The sequence below is a fragment of the Schistocerca nitens genome, chromosome 1 (genome assembly GCF_023898315.1).
Source record: "Schistocerca nitens isolate TAMUIC-IGC-003100 chromosome 1, iqSchNite1.1, whole genome shotgun sequence".
In the NCBI taxonomy this organism is placed as follows: Eukaryota; Metazoa; Arthropoda; class Insecta; order Orthoptera; family Acrididae; genus Schistocerca; species Schistocerca nitens.
Window position 1 is genome coordinate 888,728,265 of NC_064614.1, and position 26,995 is coordinate 888,755,259.

General features: G+C 39.0%; 1 protein-coding gene across 1 annotated transcript in view; it reads left to right on the top strand.

Annotated features, from left to right (window-relative positions):
* Positions 1-26,995, top strand: part of LOC126191621 (rotatin) — a 378,723-nt gene that overhangs the window by 51,905 nt on the left and 299,823 nt on the right. Inside the window, exons 4-6 of the mRNA XM_049932539.1 lie at positions 4,384-4,657; positions 18,606-18,755; positions 25,207-25,386. Coding sequence (XP_049788496.1) covers positions 4,384-4,657; positions 18,606-18,755; positions 25,207-25,386 — 604 coding nt within the window. The remainder of the gene's footprint in view (positions 1-4,383; positions 4,658-18,605; positions 18,756-25,206; positions 25,387-26,995) is intronic.

The following is a 26,995-nucleotide window of genomic DNA, read 5'->3' on the forward strand; positions in this document are numbered from 1 at the left end:
AAATATCCTGACTTGCTTATCAAAACTACAGTACATATGTTTTTTTCAAATTTATAATTATGTGAACCTCCCATACAAAAATTCCCAAACGAAATATTTACATACAGTGTGTTGTACAGTCTCACTAAAGATCCACAAGTTATACTTTTAACAAAATTTTGCATCTTCATCATAAGTGATGTCCTTTATGGGTAAGCGAAGATTACATTTTAAGATACATATCATTTTATTCAAGCCCTATCTTGCTTAAAAGAATAAATCCTCATGGGTAGCAAAGAAGTTAAATTACACTGCGAATTGCAGTTCACTGTCAGGCACAAAATTTCACTTGCCCAATATGTAATTTTCACAAGCACTTTCACTTTTTCAATGAGCTTTTACACACTTTCTCACCAAGATGTCCACAGCTTCAACAGGTCCAAGTGGCAGTTAGTTAGAAAATTCACTGTGATCAGTTCCCTTGGAGGTGGTTCTCCTCTGCCGTAGTACATTAAAAAAATCAGACAAAATAGCCTACTTTAGTACACTTACTTTTATTTCTAACTTAAGTCTAAAAAAAGTTTGACACTAATGGCAAATGATAGTCATTACATCATGAATAAATACATTACATAATCCTCATAACATTACAATAATTAGCACTAAAATTGGCTATAGTTCAAAAGGAGGTGACTAGAAAATTTTTTAAATCAAGTGCACATTACACTACAAAACATTACTCTTAACTCATAACTGTCTGAAACTGGTTAAACTTGAAAGATTTGGGTCTCTTTCCCATTTGTAAAATAGCAAAAACTCATGATGTGCAGTAGCATAGATTTACTAATCATTACATTATGAAAAAGGAATAGTCATCATTGCATAACTTGATTACTATTCAAATCAAAATTAAGGGGATGGAAGTTGTACCACATCCTTGCCCTACTTCTCCACTCAGCTCTGAGTACTACTCTCATTCCAGCAGAAAATTAAATCTTCACAAAATATTACCAAATAGTTTACCTGTCAGAATATTCACATCAATCTAGCACCACAGTTATCAGTGAATCAGCAAAATTACTTTTCCTCATCCCAGTACTACCTCTTTAAGCTCATAATTCCGCAGAACACAAATAGAAGTTTTCAGATAACCTATAGATCCAATGATACAGCATTATACAACTTGTACTGCACTAAAATATTGCCCTTTGTGTTAAGCTCTCATTCCCAGTTGTGTCATGAATTGTACAATATATACAGTACCCAATGTTGCCTAGTTCAAAATTAGATCCCCAATATAGTTACACCACATTTGCTTGTATACAGTTATCTTTTGCATTAATTATGTTTATCAGCTCCATTATTTTACTTACCTTTCTCACATAGTTAACTAGTGGAGTGCTTTCTCAAAAAATATCCCTACTACAGAGACAGGCTCCCTAACCATTATTAAGACCCTAACATTATCCAGTATTTTATTATTTCATTATTGTTTCACTATCTAATAAATGAACACCTGCTCTGCTTATCTAATGCAAAATTGATTCTACTGAAAAACATTCCACAGTAACAGATCCTTATGCTAAGGCAAACTTAACTCTCATTACTGATCAGACAAAATTATCACTAAAAAAAAAATAATTAAAAAAAAAACTATTATTTCACTGTATTCCATCAAATTGCTTAATATTCCAGCTTGAAGGGTGATATATATAAAAATTTTGCTTATTCTTTCCACTCATTACTCCAGGCAACTATGTCTAAAGTTTGAATTCCTGAATGTTAGAAAAGGCTGTACAATGACACAGATAGATAGTTACTTCACATATACTGGTTGCTCTGAACACAAACACTTCTATTATATCACAATTAATATTAAGATCTAGTATTTAAGATGGTTTATACTGCACACTGGCTCTGCTGCTGCACCAATGAGCTCATTACTTCATGTTAATTATCCTCCACACATGCCAACACCTTTCAATTTCAGTTTAACTTACCTCTTTGTTTGACAGAAATTCTTTAACCATAGCATCACTTTATTTTATTCCATCCTCATGTGATTCATTACTTATAACTAACACAACATAATATAAATAGTTATATAGATAACACTGAAGAAAACTTTTCTAACATATTTCTGTACCAAAGTATGCTACTGCACAAAATCAAAAGTCGAAGAGAGCTTAATTCTGATTCACTTACAAACTACAGATTGGAAAGGAGAAGAGTTTGACTGCCTCAGGAAACATGAAAAATGGACAGGCAGCTGGGGTAAGCATTATTGCCACATAATGAATCCAACACAGAATGTTGAACCCCTTACTTGCTAATTGCACAATAAATTAGTCCAAAATATTAAATCAATGCTGAGATTTTGAATTACCAAGAAATTGCACTCCAATAGCTGTCCTGCGAATTCCTCAGTTAACAATACTCTTGTTTCACACTCTTTGATAGCTTACCAATAGCACCAACAATTTTTATTCCAGATGCTTGCATCACCACTATAACCTCTGTGTTTTTAATAGATTCAAAAAATGCCTGTGAAATGTCATTCAAATCACTACCACTGTCGAATGAAAACTTAACATGTATTCCTTGTACACTTGTTGTTATTACGGGTTGACACACTTCCTTTTTACATACCATGTGATCTTGTTCATAAACAAATCCTCAATCTTTTCCCTGAAAAAACTATCATCTTGCTTACCAAAATAATTATCAGACCTACTGTCACTTTCTCTATTCTTTAGATTTTGTACTTCTTCCACCTTTATCTCTAATTTAGTCAATTTTGAACTACATTTTCATTTACTTTTACCGGTTTTTCCTCTACCACTAGTGTACACTTGGTTACCACCTCTGTTTCAAAATCATTCTTAATGTGATTGCTTTAGTTCTCAAGCTTAACTCTTTCAGCACAAAATTTCTCGGAAACCTCCACCTTCCTACTGTTGTCATCACAAAGTTTCTCTCTCTCTTCTACACAGTTACTACTCAGTGTTAATTTCTCATTAGTATTATAATAGTCTTTAACTACCGCATCAAACGTCTTATGTAATTCTGTAAGATTAGAGTTGACTACCTTAATTTCCTTTTTAATTTCTTTCTTCAGTTCGTCCTTTATAAGTTAACCATGTCAATCCTGATGCTGCCAGTTTTCTTTCCCACCCTACTGATGTCTTCTTTCATATTACTTTCAATTTTGTTCATGTCTTCTTTAATACTACTTTCCGTCCTATTCATGTCTTCTTTCATGCTACTGGTATTGCTCAAAATTTGCCTTGACATCACTTCCAAATTTCCATCTGCCATAAACTTTTGTCCTTGCTGACTTTTGCTACTAGATTCCTCCTCCTTAACCTTAAAGACCTCATCCACATCAGTACTGTTTTCGTCCATTTCGTTCTTTACAATAGGACTTTCATTCCCATCCTTCACAGTTACGTTTATATCTGATTTATAACTACTATCATCTACGGAAACATTCCCACTTAGGTATTTCTGTTCACTTAAAAACTTAGCCTCTACAGCATTGTTCTCAGTCACACTGTCTTGTTCATCAAGGTTACTCATTGTGTATCACTTAATACAAAACAGCTTTTGCAATGAATTACCTTGCTTTTAATTACTCATCTGCTGCTGTACAATGGCCAATAATATATTGTAATATTCTTCTGGTACACCTAGTTTGCTATTACCTTTTGTTGAAAATTTATTGTCAGTCCTCTCATTTCACTTATAGGTAATAATGGGCAGAATATAGTGACCCTGTGTAACATCAGATACAATGGATTTAAGCATTTGCTAACTACGTTATTCAAAGTGATTGTATGCCAAAGCTGTGTCCTTGAAAACAACAGGACTCTCAGTGCTTGTCAATTTGGTAATTCCAACTGGGTGATTTAAAGCAATTTTCAGATGTTCTTTTATGCAAGCTATCTTTTATAAAATGTTACAATTACAATTGTTGATTTAACTAATGCTCACATATGGCTTTCAATGCCTATATGACAACAGAATTTTGTTTAACTGAAGCTAAGTGTGAAATGTTACTCCAAAAGTTCAAGCAATTTGATGATACATCTTAGTTTCTTCAGCTCCCAAAAATCTACATGAACTAGGTATATTGCTTGTTATTATGTTGTGCATAAATAGTAAATAAGTTGCTGTATTCTCTGATGAAACCAAAAGTAATCAGTTGACTAAATTGTCAGTCACTCTGAAACATACAGCATTTGCTTTGAAACAAATAAACTTTATATACTGCTTATTAAAGTAGTGTAGTAACCAACGTATAGTAAATCATCTTAAGTTTTTTCATTGTAGAGGTACTACTAGTAGCAGTAATAACAGTAATAATAATTTTGTCACTAATCTAATATTGCCTTGGTATTCCAGGCATCCTGTAGGTGTACAGAGTACAGGATTTTACCCTCTGGTGTATCCAGTGAATGTGGCATCTGCAGAGTCTTTGCTGGACATATTTCCACATCTGCTGCTGCCATGGCAACCTCTTGTGACTACGGACCGTCATGTTCTAAAAGCAGTGGAGGAATCACTTACTGAAGCTTCAGAGCTTGTCTTATTGTTGCATTCGTGTTACTTCTTCACAGATGTTCTCCTACAGGACTTCCCTTCAGAAGTTTTCCTGCAAAGACCAGCTATTGTGAAGGTTTGTTGTGCCAAACAAGTGTACATTTTTATGAGGTATCTTTGAATTATTTTACATGTGTTATGAATTTAAAAAATAATAATTTCCATATCAATCCTTTTCCCCACTGATTTTAATCAAGCCACGTGAAAAACACATTCATTTGGGTGTCCTGGAACACACTGTACACCCTGTTTGCTAACACCACAGTTAACACTGCCAGTATTTCCTCCAGAATATTCATTAGCACTGGGCGGTGTGTCTATAACTGATATATTTAGTGGGTTATGTATATTTGAATCTCTACTCCCATGAACCAAAATTGTCTTAAACACTGTGTATAACATTTGTTCAAGAGGTAGTGGTATTGAAAAATTATATCTGTAACATGGTATAAATTTACACAAGAAATAAGGTTCCTATTACCAAATTTTTTAATATGAAAGACTTTGTCATCTAGTACTATTGTGAACCCTTTGTGGATCTAATTTAAAAAAAAAAAAAGACTGTTTCTAAAAGTACAATGTTTGTCTGGAGTGAAACATGTCTCTGAGCAATCATTTTATTAAGAATGTGCATAGGAAAATTTTCAGGTGTGCCCAGGAAAGGTAATCAATTTTGTAGTAATCATATTTTCCTCTCTCACTGCTGCAAGCTAGAGCTGGAAAGCTAGTAACACTGTTTTCTGGTTTGTGTGTGTATGTGCCACACATCAGCCTGCTATCAGTGCAGTCTGCTATGAGTGAGTGGTTAGCTTTCCCTTATTTTGCATATTAATTCCAACATAAATGTTGTTGTTGTGGTCTTCAGTCCAGAGACTGGTTTGATGCAGCTCTCCATGCTACTCTTATCTTGTGCAAGCTTCTTCATCTCCCATTACCTAGTGCAACCTATGTCCTTCTGAATCTGTTTAGTGTAGTCATCCCTTGGTCTCCCTGTACATGAACATACAGGATGGAATAACAATAATAATTTGAAAAGGATAGTTGCTACTCACTATATAGAGGAGACGTTGAGTCACAGACAGACAACGAAAAGACTGCTATACATTTAAGCTTTTGGCCGAAAGACTCCCTGAAATAGAGAAAAACACACACACACACACACATATGCGCGCGGTGCGCTTGCTCGACCTATCTTACCACTGTGGTCGGACTGCGAAAAGCAGCTGTAACTAATGGGAGCAGCAGTCTGATGTGGCTTGAGGAGGTAAGGAGGCAGCATGGGATGAGGAGGGGGAAGGATAGCGGGATAGGGGTGGGGGAAAGATGTAGTGCTGCTAATGGGAGTGTGCAGGCATGTGGTGACGACAGGTTGCAGGTTGCAGTTGGAAGGTTTGGGGATGGGGTGCGGGTGGGGGATCGGAAAAGGAGAGAAGTAGAGAAGGGAATAATACTAGTGGGTTCTGTTGGTGGAATAGAAGGCTATGTTGTGCTGGAATGGGAACAGGGAAGAGGGGATAGGTAGGTGGAGGATAGGGACTAGCAAAGACTGAGGCCTGGGAGGCTACGGAAACATAGGAATTATTGTAGGGAGAGTTCCCACCTGTGCAATTCAGAAAAGCTGGTGTTTATAGGAAGGATCCAGGTAGCAAGGCCATGAATCACTCATTGATGTGAAGCACATTGCATTAAGTGGCATGTTAAGCAACTGGTTTCTTCCAGCTGCCTCTTGGCCACAGTTTGTCAGTGACAACTGTTTAGTTACCACTCTGTTTTCACATAAATTTGTAAATCACAAGACTATTTTCACAGCAGGTAAGTTTGTAAATCATAGAACTACTTTTACGGGTAGTCCTGCCTTTAATGGGATAGGGGATGCCTGTGACAGGACTGAAGCATGTGGTGGTGGAAGGGTGCTTGGGAAGGTTTGCAACTAGGTCCATGCAGGGATATGAGATATGGACAAAGGGTTGGGAGCAGGAGCTGGTAGGGATGGAAAAAGATAATGTGTAGGTTTGACGGACAGCAGAATACCACTGTGGGATGGGTGGGATATTCCTCATTTCAGGGCTTGGCAAGAGGTAGTCATGATCCTGGTTGAGAATGTGATTCAGTTGCTCTAGTCCTGTGTGGTACTGAGTCACGAGATGAGTGCTTTTTTGCGGCATATTATGAGTATATGGGAGGTGTTGGGTTAGTGGAATGACAAGGCATGGGAGATCTGTTTCTGTACAAGGTTGGGAGGCTAATTTCAGTCTGTGAAGGCCTCAGTGAGAACCTTTGTGTGGTTGGAGAGGGACTGCTCACCACTATAGATGCAATGACCATGGATGGCAAGGGTGCATGGAAGAACTTCTTGTTTAGAATGGGTGGCAGGTGTCGAAGTGAAGGTATTCCTGGTCAGTGATGGGTTTGATTTGGATGGAAGTACTGATGTAGTGATCACTAAGCTGGAGGTCAACATTGAGGAAGTAGGCTTGTTGGGCTGAGAAGTACTGGGTGAAGTGAATGAAGGAGAAGGTGTTGAGGTTCAGGAAGAATGTGGATAAGGTGTCCTCAACCTCACACAGATTACAAAAATTAATCATTGAATCTGAACCAAGTGAGGGTTATGGGATTCTGGTTGGTTAGGAAGAATTTCTATAGGTAGAATATGAATCCATTCGCTTAGGATGGTGCCATGCAGGTATCCATTGCTGTACCACAGATTTTTCTTAATAGGTGATGCCTTCAAAGAAGAAGTAATTGTGGGCGAGGATATAGATGGTCATGGTGACCAGGACGGAGGTTGACTCTGAACCTACAGTCGGGCATTGAGCATTGGGAAAGGTAGCGCTCAATAACGACAAGGCGTTGGGGATGTTAGTTTAGAGATAGGTGACATGAAGAGTGACTGGCAGGGTGCACAGGAACTGTGGAGAATTGGTGGAGGAAATGATTGGTGTCTTTTATATAGGGGGTTATGTCATGGGTAATAGACTAAAGTTGTTGGTCCACAAGAGGAGTGATTCCCTCAGTTGGGGACACAGTAAATGGCCACTATGGGGAATCCTGGGTGGTTGAGTTTGTGGACTTTATAAAGCAAGTAGAAGATAGGAGTGTGGGGTGTGGTAGGGGCGAGGAGAAAGGAAAACACAAGAGGGAGGTTCTGGGATGGGGCTAAGGATTTAAGAGGGAACTGGAGATCCTGTTGCATATCAAGATAAGTTTTTAGGTGGTGGATTGCAGTTCTTTCTGTGGATGCAAGGTTAGTTGTATATTGAGGGCTATGGGGAATGATGGTGAGGCAAGGTTTGAGGTTAGTAAGTTCTGGAATTTTTACGGGAGGTGGATTGTACTTGAATGGAGGAGTGAACTGGGTTAGGCAGTGTTCAATATTGCTTTTGGGTTGAGTCTGAATGGTGGGATTTGCAGCAAAAAAGTATTTATGCTATACCGGCCGGTGGAAGAAGACCTTCACTAATCTGTGTCCTCCAATTACTTATCCCACTCGCTGCTCCCACTCCATCATTACACAGCCTTCTATTCTACCAGAGCACTGACTAGTATTTTTCTCCTTTTCTACTGCTCTCCTTTTTCCACTCCCCAACACCCTGGACTGCGCCTAGCAGCCCTTCCCCGTCCCCTCAACATCCCTTTGTGCTCCCGCAAGCAGCACTACTTCTTTCTCCAACCCTATCCTACTCTTCTCACCCCTCCGTACTTCATGACTCGGCTTTATCCCAACCATTCAGACCTGGTTGCTACTCCCATCATGCGCAATAGCAATCTGCAATTCGGCCATAACACCCAGAGACAATGGTGTGTGTTTTCTACTTCAGAACAAGGCCTTTTGGCTGAAAGCTTAAATGTACAGCAATTTTTTCTTTGTGACTGTCTGTGACTCAACATCTCCTATTTATTGGGGGCAGCAATCTATCTTCTACATAATGTTGTTATTGCATTCTGGACTTCCCATTGTTTGATTTTACCTAACGACTTTTTCTTACAACACACTGATGTTTTTCTTTGTCACTGTTCTCTAACGCATTACTTTACTCAGTGTACATAGTTTTCTTTCTCTTCTTTCCTGTGTTTTATGTGTCGCCTTCCAAACAACACTTTCTCTGACTTATGAACCACATTGTATCAGTGGAATCGTCTGCACACAACACAAAGCTTCTCATTGAGCAGATTGTTGGTACAACATATTGTGTCTCACATTCTTCCTGCTGATATAATTAATCCTAGAGCTTCAAATTGATCACACTTTCTCCTTCACTCTCATGTGTTATGTTTCCTACTCGTGACTTGTTGAACCTTGACCTTACCACTCTCCTCACCCCACTCCCTACCTCCCCACTCCCTCCCTCCCTCCCTCCCTCCCTCCCTCCCTCCCTCCCTCATTCCAGTACATACATATAAACCTCACGTGAACCTTACCTAATTCAATTACACCTGCTGTCCTCTCTCTTCTCTCTTCACACAGATCCACCCCGAGCCGCATTCCACTGTTATCATCTTTTTATTTCTTTTCCTCTTTGATCTCATGGTGTTTTCACATTGATTTTAGTTCATTTCTACTTTTAAGTATCAGCCCTACACTCCCTCAGGTTTCACCTCTTTTTACCCATACTTTATCTGTTTTGTGAGGTATTTGTATGTATTTTATATATTTTTATGTATTTTTTGTATTATTACATGTTTTTTAATCCTCAACTGTGTATGCTTGTTTTTTGTCTGTGCCAATACAAGGAAATATCACTACCCAAGACCGAGTGGGAGTGCATGCATGTTGAATTTACTGTACCATTTCAGGGAACAATTTGGTTGCTGGTAGTTAATGTACTTGCAAATGCTCCATACATAAAAAGACTTCTACAGCAGCAGCAGTAGCAGATGCTGCCACCCATGCCCATGTGACTATCTTGGCTACAAAGTACAATCCCCACACTATTCATGCAGAGAATGTTTGTCATTTTACCTTATCTATTTTCTACCAGTGAAAAGGTTTCAAGTATCTATCACCCCATTTCACCCAGCATCTAATTCACAGGTGGAGCTGTTAGATGCTTAAAGACACGGATGAGGAAAGCAATGTGTCTCATCATATGAACCACTGACTAGCTTTCCCACAATATATAGGACCTACCCCACCAGTGAATTGCAGTAAGTTGAAATTTTCCACAGACACAGGCACTGCACAGTGTTCGACATTCTGCACCTGTTTCTGTGAGCCCATAATGAGCATATGAGCTCCTATTACTGTGCATGCTCCCACATCTGCGCTCACAACTTTGGGTGGAGTCAAAGTATCACCGTGAGCACAAGGGGCATCAACATTTGACATCATGGCCGGACAATAGCCAATGGTCTGCCCTAGGAACAACTTTGGCCAAATCACCACATACAACTAACACCTTCTCACAGACCTGACAGGGATCATGTTGTTGTTGTTGTTGTTGTCTTCAGTCCAGAGACTGGTTTGATGCAGCTCTCCACACTACTCTATCCTGTGCAAGCTTCTTCATCTCCCAGTACCTACTGCAACCTACATCTTTCTGAATGTGCTTAGTATATTCATCTCTTGGTCTCCCTCTATGATTTTTACCCTCCACTCTGCCCTCCAATACTAAATTGGTGATCCCTTGATGCCTCAGGACATGTTCTAACAACTGATCCCTTTTTCTAGTCAAGGTGTGCCACAAATTTCTCTTCTCCCTAATTCTATTCAATACCTCCTCATTAGTTACGTGATCTACCCATCTAATCTTCAGCATTCTCCTGTAGCACCACATTTCGAAAGCTTCTATTCTCTTCTTGTCCAAACTATTTATCATCCACGTTTCACTTCCATACATGGCTACACTCCATACAAATACTTTCAGAAATGAATTCCTGACACTTAAATCTATATTCGATGTTAACAAATTTCTCTTCTTCAGAAACGCTTTCCTTGCCATTGCCAGTCTACATTTTATATCCTCCCTACTTTGATCATCATCAGTTATATTGCTCCCCAAATAGCAAAACTCATTTACTACTTTAAGCGTCTCATTTCCTAATCTAATACCCTCAGCATCACCCGATTTAATTCGACTACATTCCATTTGCTTTTGTTGATGTTCATCTTATATCCTCCTTTCAAGACACTGTCCATTCTGTTCAGCTGCTCTTCCAGGTCCTTTGCTGTCTCTGACAGAATTACAACGTCATCGGCGAACCTCAAAGTTTTTATTTCTTCTCCATGGATTTTAATTCCTACTCCGAATTTTTCTTTTGTTTCCTTTACTGCTTGCTCAATATACCGATTGAATAACATCGAGGAGAGGTTACAACCCTGTCTCACTCCCTTCCTAACCACTGCTTCCCTTTCATGTCCCTCAACTTTTATAACTGCCATCTGGTTTCTGTAACCATTGTACATAGCCTTTGCTCCCTGTATTATACCCCTGCCACCTTCAGAATTTGAAAGAGAGTATTCCAGTCAACATTGTCAAAAGCTTCCTCTAAGTCTACAAATGCTAGAAACGTACGTTTGCCTTTCGTTAATCTATCTTCTAAGATAAGTCATAGGGTCAGGATTGCCTCACATGTTCCAACATTTCTACAGAATCCAAACTGACCTTCCCCGAGGTTGTTGGCTTCTGCCAGTTTTTCCAGTCATCTGTAAAGAATTCGTGTTAGTATTTTGCAGCTATGGCTTATTAAACTGATAGTTTGGTAATTTTCACATCTGTCAACACCTGCTTTCTTTGGGATTGAAATTATTATATTCTTCTTGAGTCTGAGGGTATTTCGCGTGTCTCGTACATCTTGCTCACCAGATGGTAGACTTTTGTCAGGGCTGGCTCTTGCAAGGCTATCAGTAGTTCTAATGGAATGTTGTTTACTCCCGGGTCCTTGTTTCGGCTTAGGTCTTTCAGTGCTCTTTCTAACTCTTCATGCAGTATCATATCTTCCATTTCATCTTCAACTACATCCTCTTCCATTTCCATAATATTGTCCTCAAGTACATCACCCTTGTACAGACCCTCTATATACTCCTTCCACCTTTCTGCTTTCTCTTCTTTGCTTAGAAATGGGTTTCCATCTGAGCTTTTGATATTCATACAGGTGGTTCTCTTCTCCTCAAAGGTCTTCTTTAATTTTTCTGTAGGCAGTATCTATCTTACCCCTAGTGATATGCGCCTCTACATCCTTACATTTGTCCTCTAGCCATCCCTGCTTAGCCATTTTGCACTTCCTGTCGATCTCATTTTTGAAGCGGTTGTATTCATTTTTGCCTGCTTCATTTACTGCATTTTTATATTTTCACATTTCATCAATTAAATTCAATATATCTTCTGTTACCCAAGGATTTCTACTAGCCCCCGTCTTTTTACCTACTTGATCCTCTGCTGCCTTCACTATTTCATCCCTCAAAGCTACCCATTCTTCTTCTACTGTATTTCTTTCCCCCATTCCTCTCAGTCGTTCCCTAATGCTCTCCCTGAAACACTCTACAACCTCTGGTTCTGTCAGTTCATCCAGATCCCATCTCCTTAAATTCCCACCTTTGCACAGTTTCTCTGGTTTTAATCTACAGTTCATAACCAATAGATTGTGGTCAGAGTCCACATCTGCCCCTGGAAATGTCTTACAATTTAAAACCTGGTTCCTAAATCTCCATCTTACCATTATATAATCTATCTGAAACCTTCGAGTATCTCCAGGCCTCTTCCATGTATAGAACCTTCTTTTTTGATTCTTGAACCAAGTGTTAGCTATGATTACGTTATGCTCTACCAGGTGGCTTCCTCTTTCATTTCTTACTCCCATTCCATATTCACTTACTACGTTTCCTTCTCTTCCTTTTCCTACTCTTGAATTCCAGTCACACATGACTATTAAATTTTTGTCTCCCTTCACTATCTGAATAATTTCTTTTATCTCATCATATGTTTCATCAATTTCTTCATCATCTGCGGAGCTAGTTGGAATATAAACTTGTACTACTGGGGTAGGCGTGGGCTTCGTGTCTACCTGGCCACAATAATGTGTTCACTATGCTGTTTATGGTAGGTTACCCACACTCCTATTTTTTTATTTATTATTATACCTACTCCTGTGTTACCCCTATTTGACAATGTTGACTGGAATACTCTCTTTCAAATTCTGAATGTGGCAGGGGTAAAATACAGGGAGCGAAAGGCTATTTACAATTTGTACAGAAGCCAAATGACAGTTGTAAGAGTTGAGGGGCATGAAAGAGAAGCAGTGGTTGGGAAGGGATTAAGACAGGGTTGTAGCCTATCCCTGATGTTATTCAATCGGTATTTTGAGCAAGCAGTGAAGGAAACAAAAGAAAAATTCGAAATAGGAATTAAAATCCATGGAGACGAAATAAAAATTTTGAGGTTCGCCTTTGACATTGTGATTCTGTCAGAGACAGCAAAGGACCTGGACGAGCAGTTGAACAGAATGGACAGCGTCTTGAAAGGAGGATATAAGATGAACATCAACAAAAGCAAAACAAGGATAATGGAATGTAGTCGAATTAAATCGGGTGATGCTGAGGGTATTAGGTTAGTAAATGAGACGCTTAAAGTAAGTAAATGAGTTTTGCTAATTGGGGAGCAATATAACTGATGATGATCAAAGTAGGGAGGATATAAAATGTAGACTGGCAATGGCAAGGAAAGCGTTTCTGAAGAAGAGAAATTTGTTAACATAGAATATAGATTTAAGTGTCAGGAAGTCGTTTCTGAAAGTATTTGTATGGAGTGTGGCCATGTATGGAAGTGAAACGTGGATGATAAATAGTTTGGCCAAGAAGAGAATAGAAGCTTTTGAAATGTGGTGCTACAGGAGAATGCTGAAGATTAGATGGGTAGATCACATAACTAATTAGGAGTTATTGAATAGAATTAGGGAGAAGAGAAATTTGTGGCACACCTTGACTAGAAAAAGGGATCAGTTGTTAGGACATGTTCTGAGGCGTCAAGGGATCACCAATTTAGTATTGGAGGGCAGCTTGGAGGGTAAAAATCATAGAGAGAGACCAAGAGATGAATGTACTAAGCAGATTCAGAAGGATGTAGGTTGCAGTAGGTACTGGGAGGTGAAGAAACTTGCACAGGATAGAGTAGCACGGAGAGCTGCATCAAACCAGTCTCTGGACTGAAGACCACAACAATAACACAACAACAACAACAACAACAACTACCCTATATTCACCTGACAGAAGTCTTGTTCCTCCTGCCACCAAACCTCACTAATTCCTACTATATCTAACTTTAATCTATCCATTTCCCTGTTTTAAGTTTTCTAACCTACCTGCCCGATTAAGGGATCTGACATTCCACTCTCCGATCCGTAGAACGCCAGTTTTCTTTCTCCTGATAATGATGTCCTCCTGAGTAGCCCCGGCCAGAGATCTGAATTGGGGGCTATTTTACCTCTGGAATATTTTACTCAAGGGGATGCCATCGTCATTTACCCATACAGTGATCAGTCAATCATCCAGACAGTTGCCCCCTGCAACTACTGAAAAAGGCTGCTGCCACTCTTCAGGAACCCTATGTTTGTCTGGCTTCTCAACAGATACCCCTCCATTGTGGTTGCACCTACGGTATGGCTATCTGTATCGCTGGGGCACGCAAGCCTCCCCACCAACGGCAAGGCCCATGGTTCATGGGGACAGGGATCATAGCAAACACAATTCTGTCTACAGTTCTGAACCTAGGACCTACTACATCCTCACCCATAAGGGCACACCATTGACAGCTGTGTCCCAGTCTCAGCATCAGTACGACCTCAGGCTCTGCCATAATCCACAGGATCCTTTGGGTTGTTTCAAAGATCTGTGGGTGCCCACAAATCATTCACAGTGCTCAGCATACCAGAGTGATCCTACAGTCCCCTCTGCGGATGGAAGACCAGCCAGAACCACCTGAACTGATACCACCTCCAGCTGATCCGTATGTAAATATGCTGTGGAGCCACTTGCCGGCTGTCCAACATCCACGTCCCTTCTTCCCTGCCATCTGCACCACTGTCCAAAGCTTTATCAGAACCAGGTAGCAATTAAATGGGAATGGGACTTAGAATTACAGCATATCGCTCTTGACAGCAGGTCAGAGACGGACCTGCTGTAGTACAGATCTAATACTCTGCTGACGTGGAAATAATGCCACAAGTGTGTACTGTGGATGCAGTAACTACCATAAAGTCCCTGGCTGCACAGCTTCGGTCTAATTGATAAAGATGAGTGTTGTATACTGTGAATATTAACAGTATGCTGACTGTGCTCTGCCATGGATTTTTCTGGAAGAACTATTCAAATTCATGTGTTTATGTCTCTCTATGGCTTTTACCATTCAAACACTTTTTGCTTTGCACCTGAGATTATTTTGTGAATGGCGTTGCTGGGTCACATTGACCCACATTAACAGACTCTGGCATTTTGATATTGGAGTACGAAAATAAACACATGATACAGCTAGTCACCACACTAATCATCATTGCAATTTAATAAAAATCAGGGATGAAATTAATAACATAGCCCTCATGGTCATCAACAGTATCACCTGAAGCTAACAGTGTTACACTGTTAGTATTAGGTGCTGTGAAAGTGTAAATACATTTGTGAAACTACATGCTGTGCCGCATTTAGTTTGATAAAGGATTGCTATTGTGAGTAAATTTTCCTTACAATCATGGTGTAGGAAGAAACTGTACCATCTTTTGTTGCGATGGGATCTACTCATGAAATTTCAATTACCAGTTTTCTCCTCCGATTGCGAAAACATTCTGGTGGCACCCACCTACATAGGGAGAAATGATCATCACGATAAAATAAGAGAAATCAGGACTCGCACATAAAAATTTAAGTGCTTGTTTTTTCTGCACTCCATTCAAGAGTGGAACGGTAGAGAGACAGCTTGAAGATGGTTCATTGAACCCTCTGCCAGGCACTTTATTGTGAATAGCAGAGTAATCATGTAGACGTAGATGTAGATCTACTTTGAAAAGAGCATTTTTAGTCCTCATTTCTATTTGAAATATGTAATAACATCTATCACAAATGACGGCAACGTCATGGGAACCTCTAATTTTGTTGACTTTGCACCCTGTAACTTGGTTGTAAACCAAATTGATTCCAAGTAAATGATAAATAAAAGAATGGAAAATCCAGGATGGAATAATGACAATATGAAAAGTATAAATTGCTACTCAGCATATAGAGAGAGGAGTGTTGAGCCGTAGACAGGCACAAAAAAAAAAAACCGTAAACAAGAGCTTTCTGCCAAAAGGCCTTCTTCTAAAGTAGACAACACAAGCAACATATTTATGCAAGTGCGACTTGCACACACATTAACACTGTCTCTGGCTGCCGAGTCTGGACTGTGAAACAACTGTGCATGACAGGAGAAGCAATCTGAGTGGTGGGTCTGAGGAGGAGGCTGGGGCAGGGAGTGGGAGGGATAACAAGGTAGTGGAATAGAACTTCCATGCTTTAGACAACAAGATGAAATGTCTGTCCTAAAGATAAATGTGACATTAGATATGTGACAGTTGTGTCTGCAGCTTTAAGTGAGCAGAATGTACCTCCACTGTATAAAACCCGTTTAGTACAAATTGGAAGTATGTAAGACTGCTTTCAGCTTGAAACAGAATTTTGATGCATTAGCTGTATTTCTTATCCAGCAATATATGACGTAAAACTGTATCAGACATACAGTAACCAAAGACTGCATTTTTTGATGCAAACTCTACAAATCAAATACTATGGTTGACTTGTTTTGTAGAAGCATGATAATTTTTATGAATTTTGTTTCAGCCGTGACTAATAATGAAAAGATTAAAAATTGCTTGAAAAAAGTTGATTCCTCTGTGATCATCGAGAATGCTTCACACAATCTGAAGCGAAGGAAAACACTCTCTGCAGCAAACAGACTACAGAAAACACTGCTCCCTCATGGTACTGTCTGGTGAACATCCACATTTCATGAGACACCATGTATATCTAAGAACAATTTTTACCACTTTGGTGTGGGTAAGGGACAACTAATGAAAGAAGGATAGTGAAATAAATGTGACTCTTCTATCTGGGAGATGAAAGGCTTAAGAAATGTCAGAGGATACAATAAAGTACAACTGGGGATTCAAATTCCAAGGTTGCGATGATGAACACCAGTCTGTTCATAATTCAAAGCTGAACAAAATTTAACTGAAAAGACAGGTGAAAATGAAAATGAAGGGTGAAGAAATAAAAAAAATTACTTCCTGAAATAGAATTACTGTATTTTTCAGCCTCAGATCACACAAATGGAACAGTATCCTTGCCACGTTTTTGTACAAAGTAATTTTCAGATGATCTGTTAAGAAAGAAAGAAAAAGGGTTCTAGTAAAATACTAGGGAACAAAATTACAAGTAAAACTAACTTCTTTTTGTGTAACCTGTGTCCTAAAAATACGATAGTAGAATTTTGTTAAAAGACAGTCACTGTGTTCCTCTTAGGCTGTATGACTAGTCTACGAAAACATAACCTCTAACCTCTTCAGTCCCCCCTCCCATCTCCTGTCCTCCCTCCATTCCACCTCTGCCAGCTTTTATTTCTACCCTAGTGATAAAAAAACAACATTAAACAGATTATTATTTTTTGTTGTGGGTGTTAGTCTCCTTTTTTACTTTTGTTTTAAACTTAATTTGTTTATTGATACTTCTTATTTACACATAACTTTTTCAATTTGGTTTGAGTTTATATCTTGTAATGGCCTTTGCCTGTGTATCCTAGTGTATCTTTTTAAATATTCCACCATGTAAACTGATCAAGAGCGTACGTATTCTGTTATAAAGAAAGCATGATATTTGTAGTTGGTGTAGTCTTCACTCCTTTACTGGACACAGGCTTAACATTTTAGGATTTCTTCTGTTCACTCTTTGCAAATCAGTAGGTGTAGTATTGATATTTGCAAAGAGATGACATTTGTAATAGCAGCATCACAAGAACTGCCTTAACAATTTATAACTGTACATGTCCGTAATCACCCACGGTATTGCTGTACTTATTGTGTGTCGTTATCTGTGATTTCACACTATAATAAAATATGTTTAATTTATGAAATTGTTATTCAGCAAATGTTTGCTGATGTGTAACATCTATCCTTTTTTTTGCCTCTAAGGACACACAGTAATTTGTTAAACTATTGTACTCTGTATAAAATATCTACAGAAAAAATTATGTATGTAGTCTACAGTCACACTTTTGCTGTGTCATCAGCTACCCAGTTTTGATACCAAATACTATCATCAGGCCATCCTGTGATCAAAAAGTCACATTAAATAGTTAAAATTTCTTCAGGAAACATTAACATTTTTCTCTATGATAGCAGATGTGTGGTATAGAGTGCAACCTTAAAATATAGGCAGCCCCTTACCTCAGTTGTCAAGCTTGTTCATCTGCAAATCTATGTCATTTACTAAAAGTAAAGGTCAGTATTACAATTTAAATAAATTCAGGTTGTGGTCAGAAGTGGTAGGAGTACCCCCCCTATGCAAAAAAATTTTCTTCATAAAAAGAGTGTCACAGTGTAAAAAAAAAAAAATATGCAAAATAAAAACAGCATAAAATTTGAAATTTAAGAAAATAACTAATAAAACAAAAAATGAAGCTATTCCCACTGTAACAAGACATTAAAAGCAGAATAAGACATCTAAGTAATGGCTGTCTGTATTTTAAAGCTGCACTTTATACTGTATGTTTGCTGTTATAAGGAAAAAATATTGTAAATATTTATTGAAGAATGTTTTAACTTTGTACTATAATTATTTAATAATTGGTTGGCTGGTATTTGGTACCAGAGCTAGAGGTTTGTAGACAAAATAAAAACGTGACTGTAGAATGAATCAGTTAAATTTTTTTCTGATTGTGTTGGTTGCTGTTCTAACCAACATTATATTTGGAATATGTAGCATACAGAAACTTCTGTTCTGCTGATTTATTAGCATTTTTCCCTGAAGTATAAAAATATATTACTTAACATGATTTAAAATATTCTAGGTATTTATTGAACTAATGGAGAACAGTCAAACAACAGCCAATAATGCCTTGTACTCAGCAACTGTCAAATGCTTATTGAAAGTTTCTGAAGATCTTCTTGTACGTATAAGGTATTATTGTGATCCATGCACATCAAATTTAAAACAAGAGGTAAGAAGAATATTTCATTGTCTAATATTATAACACAGAAGATGAATAGTATTTAGAAAGAAATTACTGGATTTACTAAGTCAGCATGCAAGTATAATAGTAGTAAATAAGATGGCAATGGTAAATAAAATTATGCAAGGGAAATTGCACTCTGGAACTTGACAATGACTGTTGGAAACCATCCCATCAGAGAGAATATTTTTGGCTGATTATTATACACACATCAAAAAAAGTTTTGCATCGCCTCGGCTCCGAGGACTGGAATAGAGATCAACATAAACATCATTTCCGCCCTTTTTATTGCATGTTGTACCACCATACAGCCAGACCTTCAGAAGTGGTGGTCCAGATTGCTGTACACACCAGTACCTGTAATACCTAGTAACACGTCCTCTTGCAAATATGCATGCCTGTATTCGCCATGGCATACTATCCACAAGTTCATCAATTGGTCCAGATTGTTCCAGTCCTCAATGGCGATTCAGTTTAGATCCCTCAGAGTGGTTGGTGGGTCACGTCATCCATAAATAGCCCTTTTCAGTATATCCCAGCCATGTTCAATACGGTTCATGTCTGGAGAACATACTGGCCACTCTAGTCAAGCGATGTCCATATCCTGAAGGAAGTCATTCATAAGATGTGCTTGATGGGGGCACAAATTGTCGTCCATGAAGACGAAAGCCTCACCAATTTGCTGTCAATATTGTTGCACTGTTGGTCGGTGGATGGCATTCACGTATCATACAGCCATTACGGCACGTTCCATGACTGCCAGTGGTGTACGTCGTCCCCACATAATGCCACCCCAAAATAGCAGGGAACCTCCACCTTGCTGCACTCACTAGACAGTGTGTCTAAGGCATTTGGCCTGACCGGGTTGCCTCCAAACACATCTCCGATGATTGTCTGGTTGAAGGCATATGCGAAACTCATCGTTGAAGAGGACATGATGCCAATTCTGAGCAGTCCATTCGACATGTTGTTGGGCCCATCTGTACAATGCTGCGTGGTTGCAAAAATGGACCTTGCTATGGATGTTGGGAGTGAAGTTATGCATCATGCAGCCTATTGCGCTCGGTTTGAGTTGGAACACGATGGCCTGTGGCCTCACAAAAAGCATTATTCAACATGATGGCATTGCTGTCAGGGTTCCTCCAAGCTATAATCCGTAGGTAGCGATCATCCACTGCAGTAGTAGCCCTTGGGCGGCCTGAGCGAGTTGTCATTGACAGTTCCTGTCTCTCTGTAGCTCCTCAATGTCCAAACAACATTGCTTTGGTTCACTCCGAGACACCTGGACACTGCCCTTGTTGAGAGCCCTTACTGGCACATAGTAACAATGTGGACACGATCACACTGAGGTATTGACCATCAGCGAACACCAGCCGTGTACCTCCTTCCTAGTGGAATGACTGGAACTGATCGGCTGTCAGACCCCCTCCATCTAATAGGTGCTGCTCATGCATGGCTGTTTACATCTTTGTGCACGTTTAGTGACATCTCTGAACAGTCAAAGGGACTGTGACTGTGATACAATATCCACAGTGAACGTCTGTCTTCAGGAGTTCTGGGAACCAGGGTGATGGAAAACTTTTTTTGATGTATGTATATGAGGCAATTAACAGTTAAACATACAATAAATGCAGAAATATAGAAGACTTCTCACGTCAATAAATAATGTTCACAGCACTCAGTCAAATTGATTTCTTTTTCTTATCTGAGAAGAAAACAAAATATTTTATGGCAGGAGGCTAATATATTTTTTCCAAACAAAGGAAGATGAGGCCACATTTTCGACAATCCCATACTTTACTTCCAAAAAAAGAAATATGGACTTGAAATACAGAATGACCTTTCTTTATATTTAATTTATGTTACAAAGTCAAGTGATACAATGTTTAAGACAGTGAATCACATTTGTTGGACTACCGTTAAAATCCCTGTTTGATCATCCAGATTTAGATTTTCATGCTTACCTTAAATTAATTAAAGCGAATATTAGGATGTTTTCATTGAAAAGGACATGGCTAATGTCCTTTCCTATTCTTCCCTTATCCAGACTTGTGCTCCATCTCTAATAATCTCTTGATGGGCTGTTAAACCTTAATCTTCCTTCCTTGTTGTAATTGGTTTGTTATTAGATGTTCCACACGAAACTTTGAAGGGTGTGAATGTAACAAAATAGTGTGCCAGTTCGTATAGTAATGTGGTCTACATCTCATGAAGATTGTAGAAGTCATGTATTTTATGTAGCTGCCATTGTATCCTCAATCATTCGGACCATTTTCTTTGCTTTGCGTGCTTTGTTATGGTAAATTGATTGTATGCTCTTCTTGACCACATTCTTGTACTGGCACCACAGTACACTGAAAGCCAACTTAAAATCTCAGTAATCAGGCCACACTTGTTCATGCATAAATATCACCTTTTACAGAAAGTCACATGGTGTTATTAAATGATGTATTTGTTTTTTTGTTTGTCCAACTAAATCTCATCATTTTATATGTTAAGTTACAACATAGAAGAGTTGTTGACTGGCAGTCAGTAACATTGAATGAAGGCTGCTGGAAATTATATAGGTGTCAGACTAAGTCCTTCATAAGAAGTAGACAAAACACACATACACAGTCACACATTTACAACACACACATGCTCACTGTCAACTCCAGTTGCCAATGCCCGACTGTAACTGTGGTTGAAGTGAGTGGTGATCTCAACCGGGGTTGGTAGTGGCGTACAGAAAAAGCCTGGAGGGGGACGGAAGGAAGATACTACTGCAGGCTGTGGGAGCCTGCAGGGATGAGACAAGGACAGGATAGTGGGCCGCTTGGTGAAGCATCAGCATCTATGCTGTGCAGGCAGATGGGAGAGGAGAGATGAAAAGTAAAGAAGGGGAAAGGACTGTACAGGAGAAGAAGGTATGTGCAGGGCTAGAGTGGAGCTAAAGGAAAGGGTATAGAGGCAGATGGAGAACAGGGAAAAGTGAAGCCAACACAGTTATGAGAATGAAGGATATGTTGCAAGGAGAGTTCCCATCTGTGCTAGCTACTGTTGGAAAGAATACATAGATAGTAAAGCTGTCATTGAGATTGAGGTCATGATGTTAGGTGACAAGCTCAGCAACTGAGTGGTCTAGCTGTCTTTTGGCCATTATCTGTCAGTGGCTACTAATGTGGACAGGCAGCTTGTTAGTTGTTGTGCCCATCTGAAAAGCCACACAACGATTGCAGCTAGGTTGCTAGATTAATGACTTCTTTCATCGGTGCCTCTGATTTTGGCGGGTAGAAGATATCTGTGACATAACTGGAATAGACAGTATGGGGAGGATGTATGGAACAGGTTTGCATCTAAGTCTATTGCAGGGATATAAGCCATGGGGCAAGGGATTGGGAACAGGTGCAGACTAGGGACAGACAAGGATACTGCATAGATTAGGTAGATGGTTGAATACCACTGTGAGGGGACTGGGCAGGATATGTCTCATTTCTGGATGTGACAAGAGGTAATTGAAATCATGGCAGAGAAATGGATTCAGTTGCTCCATTTCTGGGTGGTACTGAGTCATGGAGGGGAGAGGGGAGCTGTGCCCATTTGTGGTCAGACAGTGGATGTGCAAAGAATGGCAAGTGTCTGGGAAGAAAAGGTATGGGAGATAGGGGCAGGGGGGAAGGATAATTTTGGTCTGTGTAGGCCTCAGTGAGATCCTTGGCATATTTGAAGGACTGTTCGTCAGTATAGATGCAATAACCACCAGTGGTTATGCTATCAGGGAGGGACTACTTCGTGTGGAAAAAGTGGCAGCTATCAAAGTAGAGGTATAGTGTGGACGGAAGTACTGATGTAGCAATCATTGAGCTGGATGTCGACATAGGGGAAAGTGGCTTGTTGGGCTGAGGAGGACCAGGTGAAGTGAATGAAGGAAATGTTATGGTTCTGGAGGAATGTGGATTGAGTATGCTCACCCTTGTTCCAGATCATGAAGTTGTCATCAGTGAATTTGAAGCGTTTGAGGGGTTTTGGGATTCTGGGTGGATAGAAAGATTCTTTTAGATGGCCCATTAATAAATTGGCATAAAATGGTGGCATGTGAGTGTCCATTGCTGGAGCACCCATTTTTGGACCACAGGTTTGTCTGCATGTGATGCCTTCAAAGGAGAAATAATTGTATTTCATAGTGACCAGGTAAGAGGCTGTAGGTTTGGAGTCAGTTGGGTGCTGGGATATTTAGTGTTCACTTCCCAAAATTTTTCAACTCGCTTTTGAATGTACAAGTACACATTCTATTAGTGAAATCTCAATGTTAATTTCATGTTTAATGTAGTTTTTAAATGACATTGTCCTTCTGTTGTGTTTCCAGTTGACATTTTCACTATTCTGTAATCTCAGTGATTATTTGTGTAAATTTAAAGTAGCACTACATTGCCTACATGTTTCTTAGTTCCCCATGTAAATTGTTTGTATTCTCTGTATGTGAAGTTACTATATTCGTCAATGAACAATTTTGTGTACATTTTTTAAATGGCAGTCCATTGCCTATTTTTTTTCTCCAAACTACATATTTGTTAAGAAAAATGACTTGTCCTATATCATGTGTACTTTGTACATTATGTGATCCACAGGATAAATAAATAAATACAAATACCAAACATCAGTAAATTTTACTCACAGGCCTGTATTCTTTATTAGTGATGATATGTGGTATGAAAGGTATCTGTTTCGTTTAAGGGCAGAAACCACTCTTAGTTTGGCATGTGGAGAATTGATGTTACATTAGTAGAGAATTATCCCAACATTCTGTTGCCAACAATTACAAAAATGTTAGCTAGAATGTGAAATCAACATCTTACTAGGCGTTTCGTAATTGAGAACCTTTTTACCTGCTTCTATGATTCTATTTATTTTAAGGTATGTGGTCCTGTTGGGGTTGGCTGTTTAATGTAACATGCTACTCCCATTCCCTGCTCACATACATGCACACTTCTCTCCCTTTGTATGCACATCAATTTCTATTAAAGGAATTTTGTGGTTACTTTCAGTGACATATTTCTGCACATCTGATCCAGTCTTCTGAATGTTCTTTAGTACAAGAGATGCTGAGTAACTGTTCCATATCTGCCCTCCAGCTCTGGACATTACAGTGTGTTTTAACTTCCCTAAAAAAAAAAGAAGAAGAAGAAAAAAAGGGGTTTTTATTTGAAATCTATCACTACAGTTTTACAAATCAGATTGTTTATTGTTATTTTATCCATGAAAGCTATCATATTCTGTATTAATAACACTGGTTGCAGCCACATACCATATTATCCATATCCTCAGCACATGCATTGATACTGTCAAATGGCCGCTTTCTTTGAGGTGGTCATATTTTTCTGCAGTGCGCATTTTTCTATGCACTTCTTCTACATTGAGCAATTGCAGGTTCTGCAATCTTTGTATCAGATACCTATAGGAAGGAAACAGTACCCAGTCTGTGTAAAAACAGTGCCACAGTGTAGAATATTCTGTGCCAGTCATTTTTAGACACTTATTTTATCAAGCACCTTCTAATATTTTACCATGTCTTATGATCTCAACATTGACAGGACATTGAACCTTAATTTTTCTTTCTATCTGTATTTCTTTCTCTCATGCATTCTTTCTAGATTTTTCAAGTGAATTGAGGAATTACAGAAGATTTTCTTCCATTTACAAATTCACAGTTGTATTACATTTAAGAATATGCCACCTTCAGTAGTTAAACCTCTTCAACTGAAAGTAACAGGTTGATGTTTGCTTCTAATTCCAAACATTGATATTTGCAACATAACAAGAGAACTCAGGCTGTCTTATTTATTCAGTTTGTTGTCGTAAACTTTTAATACTAGAAATATTCTGCCCATAGTCATATCTATCCAAAATTTAATTTGATTTCTACTAACTTAGATTTTCTGCAACTGGTCTTTTTGCTGTAAATAAGACCACAGCACTTCATTTGTCTTGAATAAGTATTTTACAAGACAAAAAATCAAACAATGGAAAATCCCAGATGGAATGTAATAATATTTTGAGAAGGAAAGTTGCTATTCACCATATACTGGGGATGCTGAATCACAGATAGGCCCAACAAAAAGACTCTACAGTTAAAGCTTTTAGCCATTGGCCTTTATCAACAGTAGATACACACACACACACACACACACACACACACACACACACAAACACAACTCACACACACGACTGCAGTCTCAGGCAACCGAAACCAAGCAAGACAACAAACACAACTGTGTCTTTTAGTTATTTCAATTCTTTTTCAGGTTGTAGCTGCCTCTGACAATAGCAACCAAAATTAAAACAAATGTACACATTTAGCAAGTATTTTACTTGCATGAAAAATGAAATGAACTTTGTCTTCTGCTTACTATAGTCCATTTTAACAGTGTGTATCATTTTTGCAAATTCCCTGTTTTTTCAGATGTGCACCATCAGAGAGGTAGCAGTCAGTAGTACATCCTTCGGATCAGAAAGAACTTTGGACTCAGGTGACTATTTGCAAAACAACAGCACAGTTACAGCAAAAAAAGGGAGACAAATAGGCAGAAATGAGGAAATATTCATCATTCAGGACCAGGAGAGAAACAGTACCAGGCCTAGTGTAAGTTTCTTCCACAATTACCATAACTGATTAAAAGTGAAATCCGTCTTACATTACTCAGAGTTCATGTCATCACATTTTAATTATTATGGTAGTAAATTGGTATGTAGTGTGTATGGTGAGAGACTATGACCCTGTATTTAATATGCTGTCCACATTTCATCTTTCATACAACAGTGAAACACATAGCATTGTTATAGTGAGATGTTAGTTGTAATGTAGTGGTATGGCAAGCATACTGCATGCGGTGTGATGCTCACTGTCAGTGAAAGGTGTATTGGATTCCTATTTTAGTTCAATGAAAACTCACAACGTAAATTAATGTGTTTAGTAAACTGCTTGCAATGAGCAACTTCATTGATGAGGATCTGGGTTCCAATCTTATCCATTTATCCAGATTTCTGTTTTTTGTAGCTTTCCTAAAACACTTAAGATGAATGATTTGTTAATTTCTTCAACTGACCATGCCTGATAATCTTCCTCCTCTCTCTACCAACATTTCTCTTGTAAGGTTGTTACTGAAGAGACATCTTCATTCAACTTGAATTTATGATCCTTGTATAAATTTCATATTTCCTCAAGGCAACAGCTTGACATCTTTAGGTGGTTGCAGCAAATTACTGCCGGCAAGTAGCAGCTGCCAGTCTTCTTATGCAGTCCATGTCCAGAAGCCTCATGTGCATGACGAAGTTTCTTCTAGATTGATGATGGTAGGGTATTGAGAGCCTCCTATAAGGAACCAACGTGTGAACTTCCACATGTGCAGTAGGAAGCTGGTGCTACTGCTGGGTGTTGCAGTAGCCACGATGCAAACTAAAATTTACAACCACATGGGTCTTCCACAGTGCAGTGGAGGGGGAGGGGGGTGGGAGGGGCGGCTGTTATTGGGAATTCCTATTTTCGTCATTGTGCTCTGAAGGCAGAAGTGCAGGTTTCGATGCCGTACTTAGCTGGAATCCTGAATCTCTATTCATAAAGATTATTTCTAATGCAAATATAAATAACCTCATTTATAAGGCAGTTCCAGAAACGTGAAACTGTTAATATAATTTGCAGGTTTATCTGATTATCCTAAGCAGTTTTGATGATCATATTCATCTCAATGGTCAGCATGAAACTTGTCTGCCCAATATATGAAAATATTGTGCACACTTTGTTTCTCAAGGTTGAGATTGTGTTTTGCAGGACCCAACAAATTATTCAGTTTTGTAGGGGACAAAAGCATATTTAATATTGTGTATGTTGATGATTCTTCTAGAGAAGGAAAGTTGCTACTCACCATGTAGCGGAGACACTGTGTCGCGATAGGCACAACAAAAAGTGTTTCTTCTTTTTATTTCTCTCCTTTCCGCTACTTACTCCTCCCCCCTCTGTACCTTGTCTCCTGCCCTCCATCTAAGCTGCAACACTTCACTGATCGCCACTCCCACAGTACTATCCCTCCCCCTCCCTCCCCCTCCCTGCCCCACCCTGCCCCACCCTTCTCCGTACCCCACCCAGTCGCCACTCCCATCATGCACTGGTGCTGCTGTTCGCAGTGTGGTATCGGCTCCTTGCGACTGCAGATGTATGTGCAAGTTGCGTTTGCGTGAGTGTGTGTGTGTGTATG